Source organism: Artibeus jamaicensis, unplaced genomic scaffold, assembly GCF_021234435.1.
Source record: "Artibeus jamaicensis isolate MK-2021 breed Jamaican fruit bat unplaced genomic scaffold, CSHL_Jam_final contig_471, whole genome shotgun sequence".
Taxonomy (NCBI): Eukaryota; Metazoa; Chordata; class Mammalia; order Chiroptera; family Phyllostomidae; genus Artibeus; species Artibeus jamaicensis.
This window is the reverse complement of record NW_026521850.1, coordinates 8,584,389-8,609,739: the sequence shown is the minus strand read 5'-3', so window position 1 is coordinate 8,609,739 and position 25,351 is coordinate 8,584,389. Positions and strand designations below refer to the sequence as shown.

Below are 25,351 nucleotides of genomic sequence, written 5' to 3'. Positions count from 1 at the left end.
AACATTCCTGCCAGGACCCCCAAACCACTGGACCATTCAGGCAGCGACTGGAGCTGACACTGTAAGTTATGTGCCACGAAGGGGGCCGGGAGGCCCGGTTGTCTCTTCTTCATTCATCTGCGGGCACTCGCGCTCAGAGGCAGTCATCGGCCCCAACCTTCGGGCAGCTGCCCCCTCACACCACATACAGACTCCGAGATGAGAAGTGAGACTGCGGCTCCGGGCCGCTTTCCAGGAAGTTACACCTCTGAGGAGGCCAAAGCATCCAGTGCAGAGCAATGGCAGAGGGAATGCGGTCTGGAGCACAGGAGACCTAGTTCAACTCCATCTCTTTCCAGCTTTGTAACCTGGAGTTTGCACCTCTCTGAGCCTTGTGCTCCTCACCTGAGGAACGGGGATAACAGTGGTGCAGTCTCTTAGGGTGGTGGTGAGGACTAAAATAATGTTTGTAAAGCACTTGGGATGGAATTTGGCACAATAAACAATCTATAATTCTTAACAACTATCATTATTAATAGCATCAGCACCATTACTCCCATTACCACAGCACAAAAAAAGAAAGGAAAAAAAAGATTGTGTTTCCTAAACATTAAAGCTAGGGTATGAGCGGGAGCGCTGGGAGGGAAATTTCCAGAGATCTGGCAGAAAGGCAGCTCGTGCTCCTGAGGTGCAAGTGCCCATTAAAGCCCATCTAGTTAGTGCAAGGCATCTTCTCCTGAGAGTGAAGGAGTCTTGATTAGGGCCAGGAGCAGTCGCTGGCTGGTGCTACAATCTGCTTTAAATCAAATTCACCCAGCTCACTGTCTGATAACAGCCTGATTAAGGAAAATGGGCACCATAAATTTGATTCAATATTTGAGAAGAGAAAAGGAGGTGGTCATGCATCATCCGGGAAAAGCCTTTTTGTGACAGCAGGAGCTCACTTGCACTCAAGAGTGTGAAAAAGTAAAGGCATTGGGGGGGGCGGGATCGTACAGAAGCGGACAAGGTAAGAAAGAGCTACGGCCAGTTCCAGACTCCACACCCTGGGTTTCTAGTAGCGAGGGGACTGCTTCCCAGTGACGAACCTGACTCCAGGGGTTCTCAGAGGTCCATTTCCTCTGACTCTTGGGCACTTCCACACGCACCTCAGACCCAACAGACCCCAAATCAAATTCAGAGTGGCTCACCTCTCAGCCTGTTCCCCCCCCGGCCCCACTATCTTGACTAGGAGATTGGTGCCCACCTGCTGGCAGCACCTCCGACTCATCCGCCTCCTTGCCCTTTCCTAACTTAGTGCTGCCCTGTCCACTCCCAGTCACCGCTGCCTTGGCCGGGCCTTGTTTACTTTCGCCTGGACTAAGGAACAGCCTCCGACCCAGACAGCCCTCTGGCGTCGTCCCTGCCAATCCGTCCCGAGCTTTACAGCTACAGGGATCTGCCTGACATGTGACCCGACTGCGTAATCACTCCATTTAAAAGTGTCCTAGGACGTAATAGTACTTACACAATAAAATACAAGTTCTTTGGATTTTAGGCATTTGAGCACCTTTGTGACCTGTCTTTTCTGTCCCTTTCTCTCCAGTCATCCCCCCCCTCATTTCTGCCTCAGATACATTCTCTCTGTACCCTACTCCGCAGGACTGCTTTTGGTTCCCTGCACAAAGCAACCATCCAAAGATCTCTAACTTCCAGGACTTTGTGTTACTCTCATGCCTTCCTCCTGTTCTCTATAATCTACCAAGAAAAATCGCATTTCGAGATGCAGCTCAAATCTTTTCTTCTGACGAGTATTCTTTGATAAAGCAAATAGAGGCCCTCACTCCCTAGCCTATGCTTAAGTCCCCCACATGCCCCTCCACCACCACCAAAAATATCACCCTAGACTGTAGACTGTGTATCTGTACCTATGTGTGTTCCAACACCCTGAACCAAGACTAAGGACTCGCATTTCAGAGTCAGAAACCACGTCCGCACCGCCTGTCATCCCAACCCCCACTCCCGCCAACACACAGAACGTGCTCAGGAAACGGGCGTGGAATCAGAACTAACGTGGTAAGTCTAACTCACATTTTCCCATTGAAGGCTTCCATAACTGAGTAAGGGTCCTAACAATAAATCTCTTTCTTTTTTTTAAATTAAGAGTTTATGTATTTATTTTTAGAGAAGGGAAGGGAAGGAGAAAGAAAGAGAGAGAGAAACGTCAATGTGTGGTTGCCTCTCTTGTGGCCCCCACTGGGAACCTGGCCCTCAGCCCAGGCATGTGCCCTTTGGTTTGCAGCCTGCACTCAATCCATGGAGCCATACCAGCCAGGGCCAAATCTATTTCTTATCCTTGAACTCACCTGAGAGCTCAGCAGCAACATGTGTTGAGTCATATTTGTTCAAAAGAACTTACCGTGATGATGGAAATAGTCTATATCTGCACTGTCTGATATGTAACCACTAAGTACATGTGGCTACTGAGCACAAGAAATGTGGCTGGTGCAAATGAAGAATTGAAATTTTAGTTTTAATTAACTTTAATTAAATTTAAAAAACCACCTGAGACTAAAGGCTACTATATTGGACAATGCAGCTCCAGATTTTCCTTGGTAAAGAACCTTCCTAGGAAATACAACTTTCCTCACTTACTCAGCTGTTACTGGGCTCTGCCTTGCTCTTGGGGTACACGGAATTAGATACAGTGAGTGGGGTGCCTTACAAAGGTCAAAGCCACAGAGAGCCCTGGATGACCAGTGATCCCTACCTACCTGTAGAAGGCTCAGGAAAACCGGTCACTTTAGAGGGAGTGAAACCCACAGGCTGCCTTTGTAGGCAGTCCGGGGCGCACTAGGGGATTCCAGACAAAGAGGGAGGCTGGGCTCACTGGGCCAGCTCCGCGAACCCTGACAATATTAGAGCCGGCTAACTGCTATCCAAACACGCCGTCAGCCCAGAGTTACAGAGCAGGAGACAGGAATTTGATGGAAACAATGAATTAGAGGCCCAAGACAAGGGGTTAGGTCATTTGCAAAATCAGATAGCTCTGTTTACAGGACAAAGTGTCAGCTGGGTTCAAAACTCTGTCATTTATAGATCGCCCTGAAGCCAGTAGGCATCACTAAAAAGGAAATATTAGAAAACCAGGGGAGAGTCAACACCCAGACTCCTCCTTCCCTCAGCTGTGCACGGGGCCCTTGAGGGTCTCAGAGCTGTGCTCTCAGCCTAAGTCTCGGCGTGTTTTTATGCCATGTGACTGGGCGCCAGAGGGAGACACGCCCCAGTCCTGTGTAGACAAGTGTGAGCATTCCACCCTCTCTAGCTTTCATTGCTGGGCGTGTATGTTTTTTTCCCTCTTTCTTGGTGCTCTGGAATCCCAAGATTACCACCATTTTATATTGTCCAATAAAGGTGAATTATTTAAATAGCTATTTAAATGTTGCTTTAAGCTTTAGTTTTCATATGGTAAGGTTAGTAAGCCAAAAAAGTTGTATCGGCAGGTCACTTGCCCCGACTCTGGGTGGCACCATGTGCTCCAGGTCTCCAGAGTGAGTGTTAAAGACCTGCTCTACACAGGGAGGTCAGAAGGATGCCGGCCGGCTGGGACGAGACTCCACGCTAGAAAACGTGGGGGAGAACAAGTCTCCTAGTCCCCTGCTCTTACTATCTCACTGCAGCTCAGATGCTTGTAAAAACGCTTAAGGCTGTGCAGTGGGGCAGGCACAGGTTCAAATCCAGGCTCTGGATTCAAACGCAAAAACCCTCAAGGGCAGAGCTCTCTCTGAACTTTAGTTTTCTCATCTGTATTACAGGCATAACCATAGCTATAATGCTGGAGGCTACAGTAAACAAGTAAGACAACCATAAAGTACTGAGTCCAATGCCTGGAACACAGTAGGTACACCACCATGAGTCCTGGGTCTTGCTCTCAGATTGTAAAACTGTACCTTGGAGCCCCTCACTTTATAAGCTAAGTTTGGATTTCTGTTTTTTCCAGATATGTCATCTTACCTCAGTAATCCAGATGTGATAAAAACAACAGCTCAGCACTCTGCTAAGCTTCACTGCACAATATCATTTGCTTCTCTCAACTGTCTTGTTGGGGAGGTTGTTATTATCCCATTTGTTACTTGTATTGCTGTTATCCCATTTTATAAATTCAGAACCTGAGGATCAGAGACTTGACCAAGGCCACAAAGCTAGTCAGTGGCAGAGTAGGGTTTTTAATGCCCATCCTCGGGTGTCAGCAACCCTGCTGCCTTGCAGGGATGACAATGGACTGGTTGCTTGGGAACGCCTCCTTAGCCAGCGGTCCTTACCTGTGTAGTTCTTCATCAGAGGGTGAATACTTGGCAGTGACATCAGCCAGCTCCCCAAAGATCTGCTTGCTGTAAACGGTGAGTGAGGAGAGCAGAATTAACTCCTGCCATGTGGAACTCAGGAGGCACGTGTAGTCTTTGATTGAGAGCTCGCAGAAGAAAGGCAGCTTCCTGATCCAGGCAATCTGCCTAAAGAGCAGCTCGTCGGCCAGGCGGCAAAGCAGGGCGAACAGCTCTGCCTGGGTCACAGTGTACCTAGAGGGTAGAGACAGGGGCAAGTCACTTCCAGTGGCCAGAGGGTGAGGATGGGGGCACCGGGAGAGGAAAATCCTAAGGGTACAAAGGGTCTCTGGCAGTGAGCTCCTTGCCTGTCACCGTCATCTCCAGCTCCATTCAGTTCAGTCTGATAAAGGGGCAGGACTAGAGCTAGCAGCAAATGCAGGGCTGCAGAGGCGGGTTTGGTGAGAAAAGGGTGCTGAAGAGAAAGGAGTCTGAGAAGTTTGTGCAGTTATCAGGGAGTATGGCTTTTAAAGCTGGTGAATACTAGTGCTTCATGCGTTAGAAAAAACTCCCAGTCACTCCCGCAGTTGTTTTGGCAATGAGGGCTCCATTAGGGGGATCTGGTGCCCACCAAATACAGGGACTGGCAGAAAAATGAGCCTGGGGCCAAATGGCTGAAAAAGAACAGAACACATTCAGAAGCTGTTCCTGTTCTCACTGCGCCCCCTGGTGGTGACAGCTCAGGAACTGGAGTTAGAGTTGCTCAGCCCTTCTAAGCTACTGCAGGATTCAAAGAGCAGGGCATTCCTCATCTCTGGGCTGGATCTCAAGGCCCCTTGGTGTGGCTCTTCCTCTAACCCCTGTATCCAGATTTATAAAGTTTCTGTGTGGCCTTCTTGCAGATATATCTGAATTTTCTCTCTGAAATTAAGAATCTAGCTTAAGAACTCTGAGGGTCCTTTTTGGAATCTGAGGGTCTAAGTTCAGAAATAGTCAAATGGCATATGCTCCAGGACAAAGGAGTACTGGGTGCAGCAGTGGATGGGTCTAAAGACTGAACTATTATCTACGCAGGTCAAGCTAACAGAGGATTGAATGAGTCCTCCCTCCATCCACTGCACACAGCGCACATGGCACCAGGCCACCATGGCTGTGTTGGCTAGGGATGCAGGCAGGCTACAACCGGGTAGTGCCTTCAGTGTCTTGTTAAGGAGCCTAAACCTGATGTATGATTATCCCTAGAATAACAGCTCATCTCTGGCTCGGAAGTGCTCAGATCCATCCCACAGTTTGGTTTACGTAGGCCCAAGCAGAAACAAAATCCCTTTCTCCTAATTCCAAAGGGATTGATTAATAGCCCGAACTCTATGAGAAAAGATGTGCAGGAGAGCCCTGGCTGGTGTAGCTCAGTGGATTGAGCGCGGGCCTGCGAACCAGACAATCGAGGTTCGATTCCCAGTCAGGGCACATGCCTGGGTTGCAGACCAGTTCCCTGCAGGCCAGTTCCCAGCAGGGGATGCACGAAAGGCAACCATACATTGATGTTTCTCTCCCTCTCTCCTTCCCTTCCCCTCTAAAGATAAATAAATAAAAATATTAAAAAAAAAAAGAAAAGATGTGCAGGAGAAAAGTAAGGGACCACTGACTTCAAAGATAAGCCCACACTTACCCTCTGATGCTGAGTCATCACTCACTATCCCTGACATATGCTGAAGACTGATAAAGAACCAGGGATGAAGGTGGATGTGGGGTAGGAAGCATTTTGAAGCTGCGAGGGCTACACAGGGCAGGGCTCACTCACCCATCCTCAATCAACATGGGCGTGCCCAATGGCTCCAGGTCCTCAGCTGACACCAGCTGGTGAATCAGACTGTATGACTGGGGATCCAGGCTGCGAGCTTGCGGGGGCAGAAGTGGCGAGTGGGCAGAATAGTTAAAAAGGTGCGGTATGTACTGATAATGTGGAGGCACAGACATCCCCATGTACTGTTCCCTGAATGCCAGGAATCCATTCAGTTCCACGGACCTACCAGAGAGAAAAGTCTCATGTCAAGCAGAATCATCAGGTCTACTGCCTACTCAAAGGAAATGGGCCAGAAGGTGGCTCAGGTGTTCTTTGGCTATGCAGTCTGTCTTCATCAAGCTGGGGACATAACTAATGGTTACATGAACTCTCCCGTTAGATAGGGACTCTGTGAGCATGGGTACTTTTGGTTTACCAGCAGACACACAAGACCTGGCAGAGCAGATGCTGAATAAATACTGGCTAAATGAATTCTTCAGATGGGTGCTACATTTAGAATTTTTAATGGATATGCATAGACTATGATGACAAAGGTGGATGTTTTATTTTTTTACTGCTAAGAAAACTAAGGCACGGACAGGCTAAGTGCCTTGCCAGGCCACAAAACAAATCTAGTACTTAGAAAAAAAATCTGGCATGTGGCAACAACTCCCTACGCATTCAAAGGAAGGAATAAATTAAGGAACTGCATGGATACAGGTTATAATGGAATATGAAGAAAAAAAGCAGATTCTTATCTTCCTTCCCTGTTTTGGAGAAATCTAGCCACTCTCAACCAATTAAAAAAAAAAACATCCTGAGGTTTTACCTGGACGCACCTCCTATTAACGGCGATCAGCACACTACGGCCCATGGCCTGTTTCGGTGAATCAGACTTATCAGAACACAGCCCCTCAGTCACTGACATACCGTCTCTGGCTATTTTCGCACTATGGTGGCAAAGTTGAGTAGTTGAGCCCTAAACCACAGACCCACAAACCCTAAAATATGTACTACCTGGCCTTTATAGACAGTGTGTTGATCCCTGTTCTGTAAGAAGGATTTCTAGGGGAAGAAAGCATTCTGTGGTAGCTAATGGATTTACTTCACACCTAACAACTCACTTAAGTTACCATTCTTGAACCAAGAGTCTCCAAACTGGTATTCCATGATAATAGCAGCAATTCTGACTAGGTTAAAAAGTTTTCCGTTTCCTAAAATTTATAAAGTGAAAATCTTCACTCCTGCCAAGGCAGAGAATTATAACTCAATCTGACATTGTCAGTGTGGCTTGTTTACTTCAGCAATAAAGTAAATGAGAGAAAATAGCTCTGTCTGAAATGCTGCGCTGTTCAGTGAAAAATGTATGGGCATGGACAGCAGCTATAGCACTTTTTCAGTCTGCAGAAGAGACCTGATATTTTCGAGGTCTTTAGCAAAAATGGGTTGCGAAATGCTGCTTTGCATCATCATGGACCCTACCCCAAAAGACTAAGGGCGCAAGAGTGCAACTGCTGAGATGGACTAGCAGGAATACCCAGCCCAGAGGGTTCCGTGTGGGTCTACTTCTGAGTGATCTCTAGATGATGCTGGGTTTGCCTTGAAGCTCACCTGGAGGACAGAGTGGAGCCCGGTGAGGGCTGGTTGCTCTCGGAAGCCCTGTTCCCAGGGGAACTGTGGTCGCTGTCACCATGGTTGCTCCAGTGATTGGCCTCTTCCTCAAATTCCTGCCCCGACATGATCCTTTCAATCTCTTCCTCTGATATCTTTGACCAGAAAGTGACACGTTAGAGTGGGTGCTCAGGATACCTTCTGTTCCTTTTTGAGGACTGAGAACTTATTTAAACCTCATGGAGATTCCCAACGCCCCTAGAGAGAAACCCAGATACCCTTCTCTCTACCTCCATAGTCCAGGTCTCTCGCTAAGTTAAGACAGCTTGGTTGCTTGCTTCCTAGCACCATGGCTCACTATGGCATTTCTCTTGCCCATTTACCCCTCTCAAGCCATAAAGTCTCTAGGTTCTTCAATACTACTCTTTGTTCTTGAGTCTATTCTTTCCCAAAACACCCTTCCTCAATAATAAATTATTACTTGCCCTTTAAGACTCAGTTCAAATGCCACTTTCTTTGCAAGTCCTTCTGTCATTACCTAGACAAAATTTTAGGTCCTGCTTCTATCCACTCAATTCTATGCAGTGAGAGAGAGGATTAATAGCATAATGGTTAAGAGTATGAATTCTAGGGTTAGACCACTTATGTTCTAACCCAGGTTCTACCACTTTCTGGTTGTACAATCTTGGGCAAGTCATTTAACTATTTGAATCTAAATTCCTTCATATGTATGGTGGAGAGAATAATAGTATCTATCTTGTAGGACTGACATTGAGGATTAAATTAGTTAATACTTTAACACATGTTTAGAAAAGAGCCTGGTGCATAGCAATAATTATGGAAGGCTGAAAATATTCATTGTTAATGTTATTATTTTATATCATATATAGTAATGAATCATAAAAATATCTTCTATAAGATCTAAGGCCATGATAGGGTTTTTAAAAAGTAAGTGGTTAATAAATGCATGTTGGATAAATGAACAAATGCTCACTTATTACTGACCACAAACCTTTACATGGATTTTTTGAGTTAAGAAAGCTGAGATAAATGAACTGACTTGACCAAGATCATACTGTGTGCCCACGTTTGGGCAGGAGTTTGAAAAAGAGGTCAAAGTACATCCAAATTGTTCAGTCCAGTGCTTAAGCTACTACACCATAGAGGGAGTGAACAAACGGGCCTGTGATGCGTCAGTTAACCCCAACTGGCCAAGCTCAGCATGCAGGATGAGCATGAGTGCTAAGGTGGAAGGCCAGGTACATTTTTATTCCTTGTTCTTATGAAAAGGATGAGAGGACATTGTCTCCTAGGTCTGTCTAATTCAAACCTGCATAATTCTTTGCTCTATGAGCCTGTGAGGAAACCCTGAGCAGTTCTGATCATAAATACAGAAGGCATGTAGCACTGAAAGCCAGCCAGCACACAGGAATCGGAGGGGAAACAAGAAACATTTAACTGGTGTATAGGTTGAGTGATTGGTTTTAAACAGATTGGACTACATGTTGAATTGAAGGGGATGTCTTTCTTTATTCAGTCATAAGCAACAACAAATAAATAAACAAGCAAAAAATAAATAAAAGGTATGCTCTCTTAGGGGCCCCGAGAACACTGACATCACTGTTTGCACTTTTTAAGTCATGTGAAGATAAACGATGCCACCAGACTACAAGATACCCACTGAGGCCCCCACTGAAGCGGCCTCAGTGACGGTGGTGAGAGCAAGACCAGAGCTGGGTGGACGTGGAATAACTTGAGCCGGGTGAAAAGGGCCAGTCCTGGTAGCATCAGCTTATTCCAGCTGGGATCCCAGGTCAGATTGCACCTGTCTCTCCCTGTGGGTGCCGTGGGACACTGGAAAACCACTGATGCACTGAATAGGCAGGTGACAGAACTTGTTGAGAGTGCTTGAAGCTGCGTTCAAATCTCATCTGCAATTTCCTAGCTGGACTTTTACTATTGGACAAGTCACTCAAATTCTCTAAGCCTTAGCTCCCTTATCTGTAGGAGATAATGGAGATACTACCACCTCTCTCATAGCCCAGGGTTCCCTCACAGGGTGCTGGAGCAAAGAAATATGCAGGTTTGAGTTATATAGACTTGGGAGGTTAATCTAAGATAAAGTTACAAAGTATGGGTATACAACAGGTGCTCAATAAATGAAAATTCTATCCCCCTTATTTTTTTTAAAGATTTTAATTATTTATTTTTAGAGAGGGGAAGAGAGGGAGAAAGAGAAGGAGAGAAACATCAATGTGTGGTTGCCTCTCGAATGCCCCCTAGTGGGGACCTGTCCTGTAACCCATGTATGTGCCCTAGACTGGGAATCAAACCAGCAACCCTTTGGTTCACAGGCCAGTACTCAATCCACTGAACCATACCAGGCAGGGCATATTCCTTGTTATTTTTAATTACGCTTAAATACAGTTAAGAACTTGGCAATCACAGCTCTCTTTCTAACACACCCTAGAAACAGTAAAGGGTTAAAAGGAAAATTAAATGCCCAGTGGTGTCAGTAAGTCAAATGCAATGATGATGAAATAGGCTTCTCTGAGTATCGGCTCCCTCAACTCTGAAGAGTCAAGAGATGTCAAGAGAGCCACACAGGGTATGCACCCACAGTGACCATTATGCTCAATGGTGAAAAACTGAAAGCTTTTCCTCTAAGATCAGGATCAAGGCGAGGATGCCCACTCCTAACACTTCTATTCAACACAGTACTAGAAGTTCTAACAGGGCAACTAGGCAAGAAAAAGAAATAAAAGACCTCTAAATCAGAAAGGAAGAAGTAAAATGATCTCTGTTCACAGATGACATTATGTCACAGGTAGAAAACCCTAAAGATTCCACCAAAAAACTGTTAGAATACAAGAATTCAGCAAGTTGCAGGATAGGAAATCAACATATGAAAATCAGTTGCATTTTTACACTAATAACGTATTATCTAAAAAGAAAATTAAGCAAACAATCTCATTCATAGTAGTATCAAAAGAATGAAATAATTAGGAATAAACTTAACTAAGGAGGTAAAAACCCTGTACACTGCTGAAAGAAATTAAAAACATAAGTAAATGGAACCATATCCTGTGTTCACAGAATGACTTACTATTGTGAAAATGCCCATGCTAAATCCCTATCAAAATCCCAATGGTATTTTTGCAGAAATAGAAAACACAATCTTAAAATTCTTATGGAAGCACAAAGAACTCTAACCAGAACAATCCTGAGAAAAATCAACATAGCTAGAGGCCTTATAGTCCCTCATTTCAAAATATACTGTGAAGCTATAGTAATCAAAACAGTATGGTACTGGCATACAGACAGACATGTGGACCAAGGGAATAAAACACAGAGCCCCAAATTAAACTCATGCACATATGGTCAAGAGATCTTTGATAAAGATGCCAAGAATATACAATGGGGAAAGAATAGTTTAAGACAAGTGGTGTTAGAATGTAAGATCCAAAAATATAAAACTCCTAAAAAAATACAAAGAAAGAAAAGCTTCTTTGACCTTGGCTTTGGCAATGATTTCTTAACTATTACACCAAAAGCACAAGCAAAAATAGGCAAATGGGATTACATCTAACTAATATACTTCAACAAAGCAAAGGACACAATCAACAAAATGAACAATTAACCTACAGAATGAGAGCAGATATTTGTAAACCATGTATCTGATAAAGAGGTAATATCCAAGATACATAAGGAATCCCTGCAACTCAATAATGAAAAAACAAATAACCTGATTAAAAAATGATCAATCCATGGCCAGGTGGCTCAGTTGGTTGAAGCATCATCCATATATCAAAATGTTACTGGTTCGATTCCCAGTCAGGGAGCCTATGGCAGGCAACCAAACGATGTCTCTCTCTCTCACGCCAGTGTTTCTCTCCCTCCCTTTCTCTCTCTTTAAAATCAATAAACATATCCTTGGGTGAGGATTAAAAAAAAAGCCAAATGCCTTGAAATAGGCATTTCTCCAAAGACATATAAACAGCCAATAGGTATATAAAAGATGCTCAATGAGACTAATTATCACAGAAATGCCAATCAAAATCACAATGAAATATCACTCCACGTATATTAAGACAGCCATTATCAGGAAGAAAAAAAAAAGCAAAAGAAATGCTGGAGAAGATGTGGAAAATGGGAACCCTTGAGCACTGTTGGTGGGAATGTAAAATGGTATGGCCACTATGAAAAACAGTATGGACATTTCTCAAAAAAAGACAAATACCATATGATCTCACCTTTAAGTGGAACCTGATCAACAAAACAAACAAGTGAGCAAAATATAACCAGAGACATGGAAATAAAGAACATATTGACGGTAACCAGAGAGGAGGGGAGAGGGGGATAACTTGGCAAAGAAGGGGAAGGGTCATCAAGGAACATGTATAAAGCATCCATGGACAATGACAACTCGGGGTGGGGCAAGAGAGTTGGATGTGGGGGGTGGGGGTAGGCAGGGCAGAGGAGAGTAATGGGGGAAATGGGGACAACGGTAATTGCACAATAATAAAAAAATTAAGAAAATTATGGACGATTAAAACTAGAAGTATCACATGACCTAGCAATCCCAGAAGAAGAGAGAATCAAGGCAAGCAGCTACAGAAGCCCATCCCTGGGCTTCCGGGATGGATTACAAAGAGCGAGGCCAAGAACTCACCTGGACTGGCCCAATGCTCTTATTCCGGCCCCCAGGCATGCCATCTTCTCTGATTGCTGGAAGGAAACATAAGCAGGAGAGTCAGAAGCACGCTCACAGAAGCTAGGCACAAAAAGAGAACTTCTTTGGCCAAAAGCACAAAGTAGTAATGGGTGAAGCCAAGACAAAAACATAGGCCTTTTTGACCTCAAAGCACATATTCTTTCCCTTATCCCAGGCCATCTCGTAGGCGGCAGATACTTCTGGCCCCTAAGGAATTAGGTACAAACTACGCACACTATGCAGTCAGTGTGCTCAACTTAGGTGACAGCATTAACAGCCCGCAGTCACGAATATCCCATCAGGATAATGCATCTGAAGACTGGTAAACTGAAGGACAGGAATAGAAAGAGTAAGTTTGTTGTTACCTATTTTTTATTTCGTCAAAGTTTGCGTCTAATTTGTAGAATGAGAAGAACAGGGTTTTTTGTCTGATTTTATATTAGATTATTTACTTCACTCATTGCTCCTTAGAAGGGCAGACAGTGGAGTTCCCTCACCATTGATTTTCCACTCAGGTGATTCAACGAAAGTATGAAGTTAGTTAGCATTTTCTAACTGTAAAAAGCATCCTTTAAATAGTACCAGCCTCATTAAGAATTACAACCACTAATGCTATACTTTCATTGTCATATGGGGCATGGAAAAGAAACCCTTGATCTGCAATTATAGAAAGGCTCTGGTGTTTGGCAAAGCTTTCTGTAAAGACAACTTCTGAACTGAACCTTAACAGATGAACAGGATTTATGCGGACAGAAGAAGGCCTCTCAGGCCGATGCACAGAAAAGCTGCAAGTTGAAAGTAAATATGGAGTGCTGTTTCTGGGAATTCCCAAGTGGCAAAGTATGGCTCAAGCGCGTGTGTGTGTGCATGTGCACATGTGTGTGTGCGTGTGTGTGCATGCATGTGTGAATGTGTATAGAGCAGAGCAGCAAGAGATGAGGCTGGTCAGGCCAGATTAGAGAGAGCCTTGAATACCAGGCTGAAACTATGGACTTTAGCAGAGGAACCTGAGGATAAGAAGGAATGCAGAAGAGGGTAGGTGAAGTTGGCCTTTAAAAAAATCTGTGATGATCACTGCAGAGGGTGGTTAGAAGGGTGGCATCACATGACAGCAAGCTTTGCTCTAATATACCTACTAGGAAAAACAACTACCATGAAGATGTAGAAAGTCCTTGGGGCAGCGTTAGCTGCCTGAAAAGGTGAGGGCTCCAGGTATAACACTCAATTCCTACGATAACTGAAAGGCTGGCAGGAAGTTCATTCCCCTTAAAGCAGACATGAGTCATGGTATCCTTAGATTATATCAGAATTAGGTAAGTTTGAGCCTAAATCCTATGTCTGCCTTGTCTGTGTAATTACAGACAAGTTTCTTCACATCTCTGAATAAATAAAACTTCAGAATAAATTAAATTTACTGAAAAATAAAGAGGGGCTATTACAACCTGTCTCGTGGGGTTACTGTAAGGATTCTACATAAAATAATACAGCTAAAGCACAGAGCCTGGCTTATAAAGTACGTACTCAGTAACCGATCCTTCCCTCTCCCCAGCCTCTTTTCTCCAAACACAAAAGTTAAGAAACCAAGGATCCATTCTCAACTTTGCTAGAGTCTCAGTATCTTCATGTGTGAAATGAAGTCAACAGAGTCTTTTTTACAAGACTGCCGTGAATTTGGAGTAGAACAACACACAGACTATGTCAGGGGAAGAAGCATGCCTGGTTGTCTGGGAGCTCTCTATCGGCTTAATTTCAAGTTCTGAAAAATCCTTAATTCCTTCTCTGCTGTTCCAGGGTCAATGGCAGTCTTCAGGCACTTCTATTCCTAATACTAACACCTCACATGCCTCTGCTTCAACTCATAGGCACAGAACAAAGATCACTGGCATATAAAATGCCGAATATATTTCTCTTGAAATCTCACTCTTACTGTCTTAGAGATGGTGAAGGAACTCAACATGCTTTCCTCTTTGTTTAAGGGACCATAAACTTTAAAGATTTACATCTTGGCAATTTCTTATGCTGATATTTAAAAGCCCATGTTGTCCTTCAACCCCATTCATACACTCACTAGGAAAGTATCAGCATCACTCCTATTGAACAGATGAACCTAAGGCCAAAGAAATGAATGAACTATTTTGCCTAAGGAGACAGAAACTGAACAGCAAGATCGGGGTTGGAATCCAGACTAGCAGACGAAGGCCGGCTTTTTTCCGGCACTATTATTTTCTATAGTGTGTGCATCCCACCGGGAAGACATCATTTTAGGTGGTACATAGATAAACGCTTATACACTTATCTTACATGCACTAAACACTACTCATTTTTCATTCACCAAGGAGATGAAAAAATTCTCTTTGAAAATTAACCCTGTCCTGACTGGAGTGGCTCAAAAGGTCACTGGTTTGATTCCCAGTCAGGGCATGAGAGGCAACTGATCAGTGTTTCTTTTTCACATCAATGTTTCTCTCCTTCTATCTCCTTCCCTTCCCCTTGCTCTAAAAAGAAACAATCTTTAAAAAAAAGAAGATAATTAACGTTTTCTAAAAAACTGACTTACAGAAAAATAAAAAGTAAACAGTCCTGGTTTAGTCAGAGACGGTAGAATCTGGCAAGATGGCGTGAAACTGCCCGCAGTCTGGGAAACAGCACAACGGCTGCAGCGCCTCTGTTAAAGCAGAGTTGGCTCATATTATAAAGCCTATAATGCACCCACATGTCACTGCATTTGGTCCTCAAAACAACCTTGGAAGGTGTACATCATTATTATTCTATGCAGTTTGGAGATGAAGAAAATGAAGCTCAGAGAGGTCAAGGGACTTGTTCATGATTACTCAGGAAAGGGCGGACAGACCTGGAATTTCCATCTGGCTCTTCTGATTCTAAAGCTGTGCTTGTTCTGTGATGCTACACTGGGCTAAGAGCAAGTATTTCAGCAGGGCTGAGAGTCTTTCCTGGCAGTGAACTGATTAAAAAGAAACAAGCAAACAAAGGGCTTTTGGGTACGAGAGCACAGGAATGGTCTGCTGCGCCTATTGTCCAAGCCGAAGAGAGCGGTGCCAGTTCTGGTTCTTCTATCTGCTCAGAAGCACAAGTACTGTTTCTGGTCTGGAACACGTGTATCTACCATCCCTCACTTAGGCCTGGCCAACCAACTGAATCCAGAAACCAGAGTCACCAGCAGGACACAAAGCTAACTACATCGATGCCCTGCTCAAAACCCACTGCCAGCTCCCTTTGCTCTGTGAGCTAAGTCCAAGCTCCCTAGCTTTACATTTAACACCACTTGTGATCTGGTTCCTCTGGGGTTCCCCACTGCCACAAATGTTACATACTATGTAGCTACAGAGAACTGTTTGTTAGTCCCAGAACATGCCATGCTGTTTTACTTACATGTTGTTGCCCTGACTCAGAAAGAAAATTTACAGTGAAAAAATCTGGCAACATCACCTTACTCAAGTGGGTCAAGTTAACATGAAGAATAAGGGGACAGACTTAAACCATGTGCTCTTGATATAATGCACTGAAATGGTACATGATCACTTTCGTGGAATTCTTGCTAGAAATGCGTAACCTGAATCTCATCATGAAGAAGCTGACAAACTCAGTCCAGGGATAGTCTACAAAATAAATAACTTATTTTCTTCAAAATTGATAATGTTATTAAAGACAAAATAAGGCTGAGAAGTGACTTCAGATTAAGATTAAAGAGATGTAAAAACTAAATGTGATATGTTGGCTCCTAGATTAGAAGAAACAAATTGCTATAAAGAACACTGGGATGATCAGTAAAGTCTGAATAAGGTCTGCTAATTAGATAATAATGAGTCATGTTGAATTTCCTGATTTTGATAATAGTACTGTGGTTATGTTAGAAGCAACCCCCTTTGAATGTCTGTAACAGCCCCCCCCCCAAAAGAAAAGAGGGAAAGAAGGGGGCTGGGGTGGGATCATTTTTAAAAAGCTCTTTAAGTTTGTAAGGAGCCTGAACTTCTACTCCTTCCAGATTGCTCATGAGATTTCTCAGGGCTCCATCTTTATCCTGGTGCAGTGTTATTGTGATGCTACAGATCTGCCTCACGATGCCACTGCACAAACGTGAACATCTGCCAAGAAGCTTTCCTTAACCCTTTTAGAATTTCAAACTAGTTAACTAGGAAGTTATGAGACAACAAAGTTAAGGGAATTTTCATTTCTTTCACATAATTACTTCACTGACATGAATTTCTCCATGAGACTCAGTTTAGCCCCCTCTTGCCTCTGATGATTTTAACAGTAGGGCAGTCCCCTTATCTGTGGTTTTGCTGTCCACGGTTTTAGTTATCTGTGGTCAACTGTAGTCAGAAAATACTAAATGGGAAACTCCAGGTTAACGATGCATAAGTTTTAAATAGCGTACGTACCATTATGGGTAGTGTAATTAAACTCTGTGCAGCCCTGCCCCCGACGTGAATCATCCCTCAGTCCAGCACACCCACACTTTGTGCGCTACCCACCCACTAGTCACCCTCCACTACTAGCTATCTTGGTTATGAGAAAGAGAAACGCAGGCCACATTCGTGTAACTTTTATTGTAGCATATTGTTATAAATACTCTATTTTCTTAGCAGTTATTAATGTTGATCTCTTCCTTTCCTAATCTATAAATTAAACCTTACCATAGGTATGTATGTATAGAAAAACATAATATATATGAAAGAGACCACAAAAAAGCCCTGGAATTTATCTATAAAAAAGTGTGTATTTATTCTTACATGTTTAAAACCGCAGTCACCTTCAAAGTCCTCTCCACCTGATGCAATACACCTATTTTTTTGGACCCTGCCTCGTTTATTTGCAGAAACGCCACAGGAGGACCCCAGCCCTGAGGGTGCACCAGTCCTCTGTCCACACATTGGCATACAGAGGCCTCTACTATGGAGCCTTTGCAGGGGCCTGGGTACCTTTGGGAGCCTGAGAATGAGCCTGAGGTGGAGCCTGAGCAGCAGCTGCATTTGCAGCCTGGGGCTTGGTCTGGGCCTTTGGCCAGCAGAGCCAGAGACCCTTGGCGATGCAGGCAGGAGCACATTTCCCCAGCTTGGGGTGAGCAATGTAGGCAAGTCTACTGAGCTTGCAGCTGCTGCCCTTTGGGATACTGGGCTTGGCCTCCTTTGACTTGACCAGGGCCTTGATAGCCTCAGCACGTGCGCTCATGGCCTTGGCGTTGTTGGCCTGCATCTTCTTCAGGCCCTTCTTATTGTGCTTCTTGGCAAAGTGCACGTTCCCCAGGAACTTGGGGCCTACCCCCTTAAAAGACTCCTATCTTTGTATTTGGGGTGTCTTGGTGCCATTTCTGGGACTGGTTGTGTGTGGTGTGGTTCTTGGACTTGGCCATATCTGCACCCAACCCATGGCTCTCGAAGCACCTGAGACTGAAAGAAGTAAAACACCTATTGAGATGTTTTTTCCACAGCTGAAAAGTTTTTGAACTCATTGATTTTGATGCCTTTTTAGTGCTTCTGCCACTTTTTGTTTCACCTCTTCCACATCAGCAAAACAACTCCTTTTGAGGATTTTTTCGTTAGGGAAAACAAACAAAAAAAGTTGCTCAGGGCAAGGTCAGGTGAACAGGTCAGGTGAACAGGGACCCATGGTGGGGCATGGGGATGAGTTTTGGTCTAAAACTGCTGAACACTCAGCTCTGTGTGCGCAGGTGCGCTTGTAAATCACCCATCATGAAATGATCAAACACATGGAAAGAGTCTTAAAAAAAACTTCACTGAAGCCCAATGCAGCCTCTCATAGCACCAGTTGGTACACTGATACAGATGGATTCCTCGAGCACCCACCCAGTGGGGGAAGCCTGTACTGCAAGGGGCCCACCCTCCAGAAGATAATTTTGGTTTTTTTAAGGTCCCCCCTTGTATAGAGTTTAGTATTATCCATGGTTTTCAAGCATCTACTGGGCATACTAGGACATACCTCCTGCAATTAAGGAGGGGACTATTTTGTTTCTCCTATCCCACGTCGTGCCCGGGCCCCCACCATAGTCAATCCATCACGCCAGGAAGCACCCTACCTTAACTGGGTTACCTGCTAAGGGACACAGAGAAATTAGGACTTGGTATTGAGTCCTTGAGGGGCTCACTGTCTGAAAATGAGGGTGGGGAAACAGACAAGAGAACAGACAGAGACAGCACAAGGTGACCAGGGCTGATGGCAGAGGGCAGTAAAGAGCTGCTGAAGCACAGATCACCTGGTAGGAGGAAGGTATCAGAGAAGGCTTCTTAGAGGATGTCATAAATAAAAGCTGAGCCTCAAAAAAAAAAAAAGTGTATACAGTAGGGTGAAGAAGAGGGGGCAGAATATTCCAGGAAGATAAAATCACACATACGAAATTCTGCAAATGGAAATATTCAAGTTTTGGCGAGCTGGATGGAATGAGGATTGCATGTGGGGAGCAGCAGAGAGAAAAGGGAGGGGTGAAGTGGCTGACGCCAGAATCAGAGGGGCCCTAAGAACCACCCTGAGGTGCCCCTTTATCCTGTGAACCGTCAGACAGTGGGGAACACGTGTTTAGGAGTACTGGGTTAGCAATGCGGACAGACAGACAGGGCCCAGCCTCCGCTCACCACCCCATTTAAATCTCACTTAACGTTTTGCTAATTCATTGCATAAACAGCCAATTTCCAAGTCTGAAAAGATATTTATGTCCAGAAATGGTGAACAGCGGAGGGCTGACTCATATATGGCAGCTGCATTTTTTAAATTAACTTTTAAATTCTGAGGTAAGTTTCAACTTACAGAAGAGTTTAAAAAATGCTGCAGAGAATGTCCATATACCTTATTCCCAGCTTCCCTCTCTGTTAACATCTTATGAAACCAAAGACTACTCACCAAAAACTAAATGGACTTTGGTACAACACTATTATTATTAACTAACGTTACAGACCTTATTCAGTCTCCCCCAGTTTCACTGACGTCCTTTTTCTGTTCTAGAATCCAACCCAGGACCCACAGAGCACGAGGCTGTCATGTCTCCACAATCTCCTCCAGCCTGTGACAGTTTCTTAGTCTCTCCCTTGTCTTCTGTAACTTTGACACTTTCGGAGAGGGTTTTGTAGAATGTAAGTTATTTTAAATAATGTCTCTCAATTTGAGCTTCTCTGTTTTCTCAAGATTAGATTGAAAGGAACCTATCCCTGTGTATGTGTATGTATATGTTTGTATACACACAGAAATATCTAGATCTATCTGCCTACACATCAGGGAGTTACATGATGTCAATGTCAGCACACTGGTGATGTTAACCCTGACTGCCTAGCTAAAGTGGTACCTATCAGAATTTTCTACCAAAATTTATTCTTCTCTCTGTAATTCCTAAATATTCTATGCAAACTACTGTATCTGTTTAAACCTATGCTCTCTATATTTTGGCATGTATCAATGGATCTTGCCTGCAGCAGCTATAACTGGACTTCTAATATTCTATTTCTCTCATTTCTTCTTTTCCTTTCTTTCTTTAAGAAAAATTAATACTTTCTGGCACCACAAAGCGATGCAGGCTCATTTCTAAAAAATGTATTGATTTTTAGAGAGAAAGGGAGGTGGGGAGAGAGACAGAGACAGAGGTATCTGTTGTCCCACTTATTCATGTGATCACTGGTTGATTCTTGTATGTGCCCTGACTGGGGATCAAACCCGCAACCTTGGCCTATCACGGTGACACTCTACCAACTGAGCAACCTGGTCAGGACCTACTCAGGCTCACACATTCCCTACCTCAGTCCTAGACTCAATCAGTAGTCCAAGGAGTCATGATTCCTTCCTTTTATTGATACTTAGAAACCAAGATCTGGGTGCTAGGTATGCTCATTGCTTTTAGCCCCTCTCAATGGACAGAGCTAGAATATATCAAGAATGGTTTGTATGACATCAGTGTAACCTTGCATCCAAGGAGAGTGGACTGGAAGGCACATGTGTGAACAATGATGACTTCACTGTACTAGTCGGTGGGAGCAGTAGATGCCTTTGAGTGAGCATGTGTACTGTGTGGCTGTCACATTCAAAATGACTGAGTGGAGCAACACAGCTGCATCGAATTTTGTGTTAAGCTTGAACATCCTCCACAAAAACTATGTGGATGATTCAGAAGGCCACAGCTATGGACAACCAGTGACTAGCAGCTTCATTGTGACGATGTGCTGGCTCATACATCATGTCTCATGCAGAGCTTTTTGGCGAAACATCAAATCACCTAGGTGACTCAGTCCCCCTATAGCCCAGATTTGGTGCCCTACGACTTCTGGCTTTTCCCAAAACTAAAATCACCTTTGAAAGGGAAGAGATTTCAGATCATCGGTAAGATTCAGAAAAATATGACAGGGCAGCTGGTGGTGATTGGGAGAACTGTGTGAGGTCCCAAGGTGTCTACTTGGAAGGGGACTGAGGTATCATTGTCCTACATACAATGTATCTTATATCTTCTTCAATAAATGTCTCTATTTTTCACAGTAGATGGCTGGGTGCTTTCTGGGCAGACTAATATCTATATACCCACCTGTATTTTGCCATATATAATATGCAGGGGTTTTTGCCCAAATTTTGAGGGAAATATAAGGATTTGCATTATACATGGGTGGTACCAGTACATAAAGTTTCTTAAATCATACTATGTTGAAAAATAAATGCTAAAATTCCTTTATAATAACCCCCCAAGTATCTAAATAAATAAATAAATACTCAAATTTTAAAAATTAAAAGGAAAATTTTTTTCCCTCAAAGTTTAGGCCAAAAATGTGGATTTCCATTATACATGGCAAAATAGAGTATCTACTGATCTCAACTCATGCATCTGCACATATCTCTCTCTACATGTTTTTATCGATCCATCTAAACATGAATCCATATGGATACCTCTGATTCTAATCTGGCACCAGAGGTTTTACTCCAGCCGTCCCCTTTCCTGATTTATGACTTCCTTCTCAGAGGTGAGAAACCCGACCCTCATTATCTACAATATAATGACTTGTTTGTTCAACCCTAGTATCCAAACAAAGTAGTGATGAATTCTAAGCCCAAGGCCCTGAGAAATAAATTTACAAACTAGGGTGCTTTGTTTATATACAGTTCTTTTTGTCTTCAGCCTTATGGTATACAGTCAAAACACTGGTTTTCCAAGGTCAGCAGCTCCTACCTTCCCGTTGCCTTCACTGCGGCTATGTGATTTATCTACTCAAATTGCAGACGGACCTCGTATATCAATTAGATTGTCACAGTCCGCATTCTGCCCCCACCCCCTGCCACATACAGGCTGCTTACAAACAAACAAACAGACAGACAGACAAAATATTGCCCTGACTGATTGGCTCAGTTGGCTGGAGCGTCATCCGGTACACCAAAAGGTTGGTTGCCACCCCCCAGTCAGGATATGTGTGGGGGGCAACTGATCGATGTTTCTTTCTTACACTGATGTCTCTCCCTCTTCTCTCTTTCTCTCTCAAATCAATAAACACATCCTCAGATAAGGCGTTTAAAAAAAACAAAAACTATATACATTAAAATCATGGTGTACAATTCTATAGGTTTTAACAAATGCATAAAATTATGTACTGAACATCATAGTTCAATGCAGGACAGTTCCATCACCCAAAAAATATTCCAATGGCAACTTTAATTTTAATTCCACTTTCCCAGTAGCAACCAGGAGGTGGCAGGGTTTCTCTCTTAGAGGCAGCCTTTGCAGGCAGCTGAGCCCGTCGGCTCTGCACACACAGGGACCCAGGAAGCAGCTCTCCGTCCCTCATATCCCTGTGTCTTCTTGCTATGATTGGAAAGGTTATGAGGTCAAGCTTCTTCTTCCCTAAAATAGGTGAGTTTGGCTGGAAGGCTCAGAATCTCACATTCCAACTGAATACGTAGGATGATTCAGCTGGGCAGTCAAGAGGGCATCCCATAAATAAACTCTGAGAAAATAATCTTCTCAAGGAGGGCAACAAAGGGAGATGAAAAAAACTACAGACCAACACAAAATCAGATGAAGGTGGGTAGATGACCATACACTCTTTTCAAGACATTTCTCGTTTGATATTGGTGGCTGCTGTGGACCAAAAAAAAAAAAAAAAAAAAGGCGGGGGGGAGGGGATTCCATGGAAAGTAACCTCCCAAAGTGATCTGATCATAAATTCTTAACTGGGCAAGTCACATTGGGTAGTCACGTCCTAGTATATTACTTCTTTAGTAAAAGGCTTATCTTTGCCTTAAGCAAGTCCTGTCCATTGTTTCCGAGCAGCTAGGTTAACAGGTCTTTGAAATAAACCTCCCTCAAGAGAGCGCATAATCTTAACCACTCTGTAATCCAATCCACATGACCACCCTAGAGACCGCACATAATCTTAACTGCCCTGTAATCTTCTTACATTCTCTCCTTAATCTCAAATGCATACTAAGAACCTGCAGACTGCAATTCTCTGAAGCATTTATCTCAGTCTGTTGAGGTCTTGTTTCCAGGTGTATCCTCTTTTCGGCTCAAGTAAACTGGCCATTCTTACCTTGACATCACTACTAAACTAACAACTGGGGTAAGATCATCTTACTTCCTTAAACTATGTCTGTAATCTGAGAGTTGTGTGTATGAGGTAATGTAGAGAAAGTGCATAAGAGTTTCCAGTACACGTAGTACTCATAAATATTAGCACTATAAATAAATTATAAATGTTCTAAATTTATCTCAATGACTTGCTATTTATTTCTGACCTTTTCCCATAATGGGCAAATTTTCAAAAGATTCTTCTCACACACCCCCCCCCCATACACAAAAACCAATTTTAAGTCTGTCAGGACGCCTGCGTTCTTTAATGTTACAAACCAATTTGGATAGCTCGCTAAAGCTGACTAACTCCCAGCCCTGCACACTGCTACTAGGACTTCCTAATACTGGGCTGAGTACTTTTATATACACTGTCACACTTAATGCTCCACAGAGAACCCCGAAAGGTATCATCATACCATCTCAAAGGTAAGATAATTGAGCATCAGTGATATAGAATGAACTGCCCAAGGTCACAGAGCTAGGCTGACTCCAAGCTCTTGCCTCCAGAGCCTCCATTCTTTCTACTGAACTACACAGCTCCCCCATCCATGACCACACTCCTCCGGCTGTGGCACTGGCCCTCTTCTGCATCCAAGTTCTTTTTGGGTGATTTCTACACTAACAAATTCTACCACCTGTATGTCAACGGCTCTACAACAGCTCTGCAGGCAGGACTTTTCACCCCAGTTCCCATCCTGTGTATCCCACTTCCTTGGTGAGCATCTGTATGTGTCCTTCTCAGGGACCCCCAACTCAGGATTAGCAAGGCCAGCGTTTTGCCCCACCCTGCTTTTCTAGCCTGACTTTTTTTTCCTGGTAGGGTCGGTACTATTAATTCAAACCTTCAACCTCAACTTCTGGCGCTGCCCAACAGCCAGCATGTCACCAGCTCCTACTGGGTGAGCACCCCCTCTCTCCCCATCTCGGGTCATTACTTTCCCTTCCTTCAAATCCTTCACGCCTTTCTTTGCATTCTTCTGAAAACTTTCTAGGTGGTTTTGTGACACCCCAATATGTTCTTCAAAGCTGCCCCATGGATAAATCCTCTTAGAATATCTTTTTTTTTTTTAATGTCATTTTGGGCTAATGGCTCTTGGAAAGCTTCCAAATAAATCCCAAATTCTTCACCAACCTAGATGCAGATTCCTGAGCATGCCTCGTCTCTGAGTATGCCCTGAGTCCAGCAAATGCAACAAAATGATGTTACATTTAGAGGACTTACTGCCTTCCTATCTTTTCAATTCAAATTGCTCCTTCCCGTCATCATGCCCTGAGAGAAGAACTAGTTCAGTATGTTAGTCCCAGTTAGGACTTGATTGTTAATTGGGATCTTGCCACGTGGAGCCTGTGCACTCATTCTCACAGAATCCTTAACATTTCAGCAGTCTTCTTCCCCATCTAGTCTGGAAGGTCCCTGTAGGCGGTAACTGTCCCAGATTCATTTCTGAGTTTTAAGTACACAGTACAAGGCCAGCATACGGTGGAGGCCCGGGAAATAAATAACTCCAAGGCTTAACGGCTGATAGTAAAGGTAAGATGGGTGAAGGGTGGGTAGTAGAGCCACAAACACCACTTACCCTTCCGGTTCATCCCCATCTGGAGGCATTTGAGCAGGCGGCAGTACTGGCACCTGTTCCTCTGCTTCCGAGACATGACACAGTTCTTGTCACGGCTGCACCGATATACCCGCTTGTTGCAAATACTCCGCTTGAAAAACCCTTTGCATCCCTCACAGGAGATGATTCCATAGTGCAAGCCTGTTGCGCGGTCCCCACAAATGAGACAGGTTCGTGGTTCAGCCCGATCATCTGGAACAGAAACTGAACATGTTCAAGTTAGAATACAGTGGAAAAATGGCTTTACACCTGCATTTCTAAAGCAAACAACCCTGCTCTGGCTAGATCAAGACCATCACCATCGCCAGTATAACTGGAAAACAAAGGACATCTTTAGAACCCTTGTCCTAGGAACAGACTTCTGCTTCTACCTGCAGATACCAAATACAGCCTATCGGAAAAAAGAACCCATACTCTTCCCCCTGGATTTCATTATCACTGGGACCAGTATCCAAGTCAGAAAGCTGGGAGATACCCTTCCTCTCCTTTATTCCTCCCTCTCTCTTAGCTTCCTCCTGCCACTGCTCATCACTTTTACCCTGTAGGAGGGTGTTACGGATTACTAAAATGCATATAAGTGCCCAGCACGTGGTACACTCCCCCCAAACGATCACTGTAATTGTTAACAAGAGGCTTTAACCACGCCCAGCTAAGCAGACAGCCACCCAACAGACATGTATTGAGCAATTATTCTAGCCTAGGCACTATTATAAGGCATGTGTACAATAGTGAATTAAAGTCCCTGGTGAAGCTTACACTCTAGCAGAACATCTACTCTGT

General features: G+C 43.8%; 2 protein-coding genes across 4 annotated transcripts in view; both read right to left on the bottom strand.

The window, feature by feature from the left end:
* Window positions 1-25,351, bottom strand: part of NR6A1 (nuclear receptor subfamily 6 group A member 1) — a 200,661-nt gene that overhangs the window by 11,282 nt on the left and 164,028 nt on the right. For 2 of the 3 annotated variants that reach the window (XM_037162784.2, XM_053667745.1), the window contains 5 exons: window positions 24,533-24,775; window positions 12,347-12,402; window positions 7,675-7,829; window positions 6,082-6,306; window positions 4,281-4,535 (listed from right to left, as the gene is read on the bottom strand). In XM_037162784.2, the coding sequence (XP_037018679.1) occupies window positions 4,281-4,535; window positions 6,082-6,306; window positions 7,675-7,829; window positions 12,347-12,402; window positions 24,533-24,775 (934 nt within the window). The remainder of the gene's footprint in view (window positions 1-4,280; window positions 4,536-6,081; window positions 6,307-7,674; window positions 7,830-12,346; window positions 12,403-24,532; window positions 24,776-25,351) is intronic. The other variant, XM_053667744.1, reaches the window with a different exon arrangement.
* Window positions 17,300-17,768, bottom strand: LOC119062099 (60S ribosomal protein L29-like). Its single transcript, XM_053667746.1, is given in 2 exon segments — window positions 17,300-17,708; window positions 17,710-17,768. Coding segments are annotated over 2 exon segments (459 nt in total). The 5' UTR covers window positions 17,760-17,768.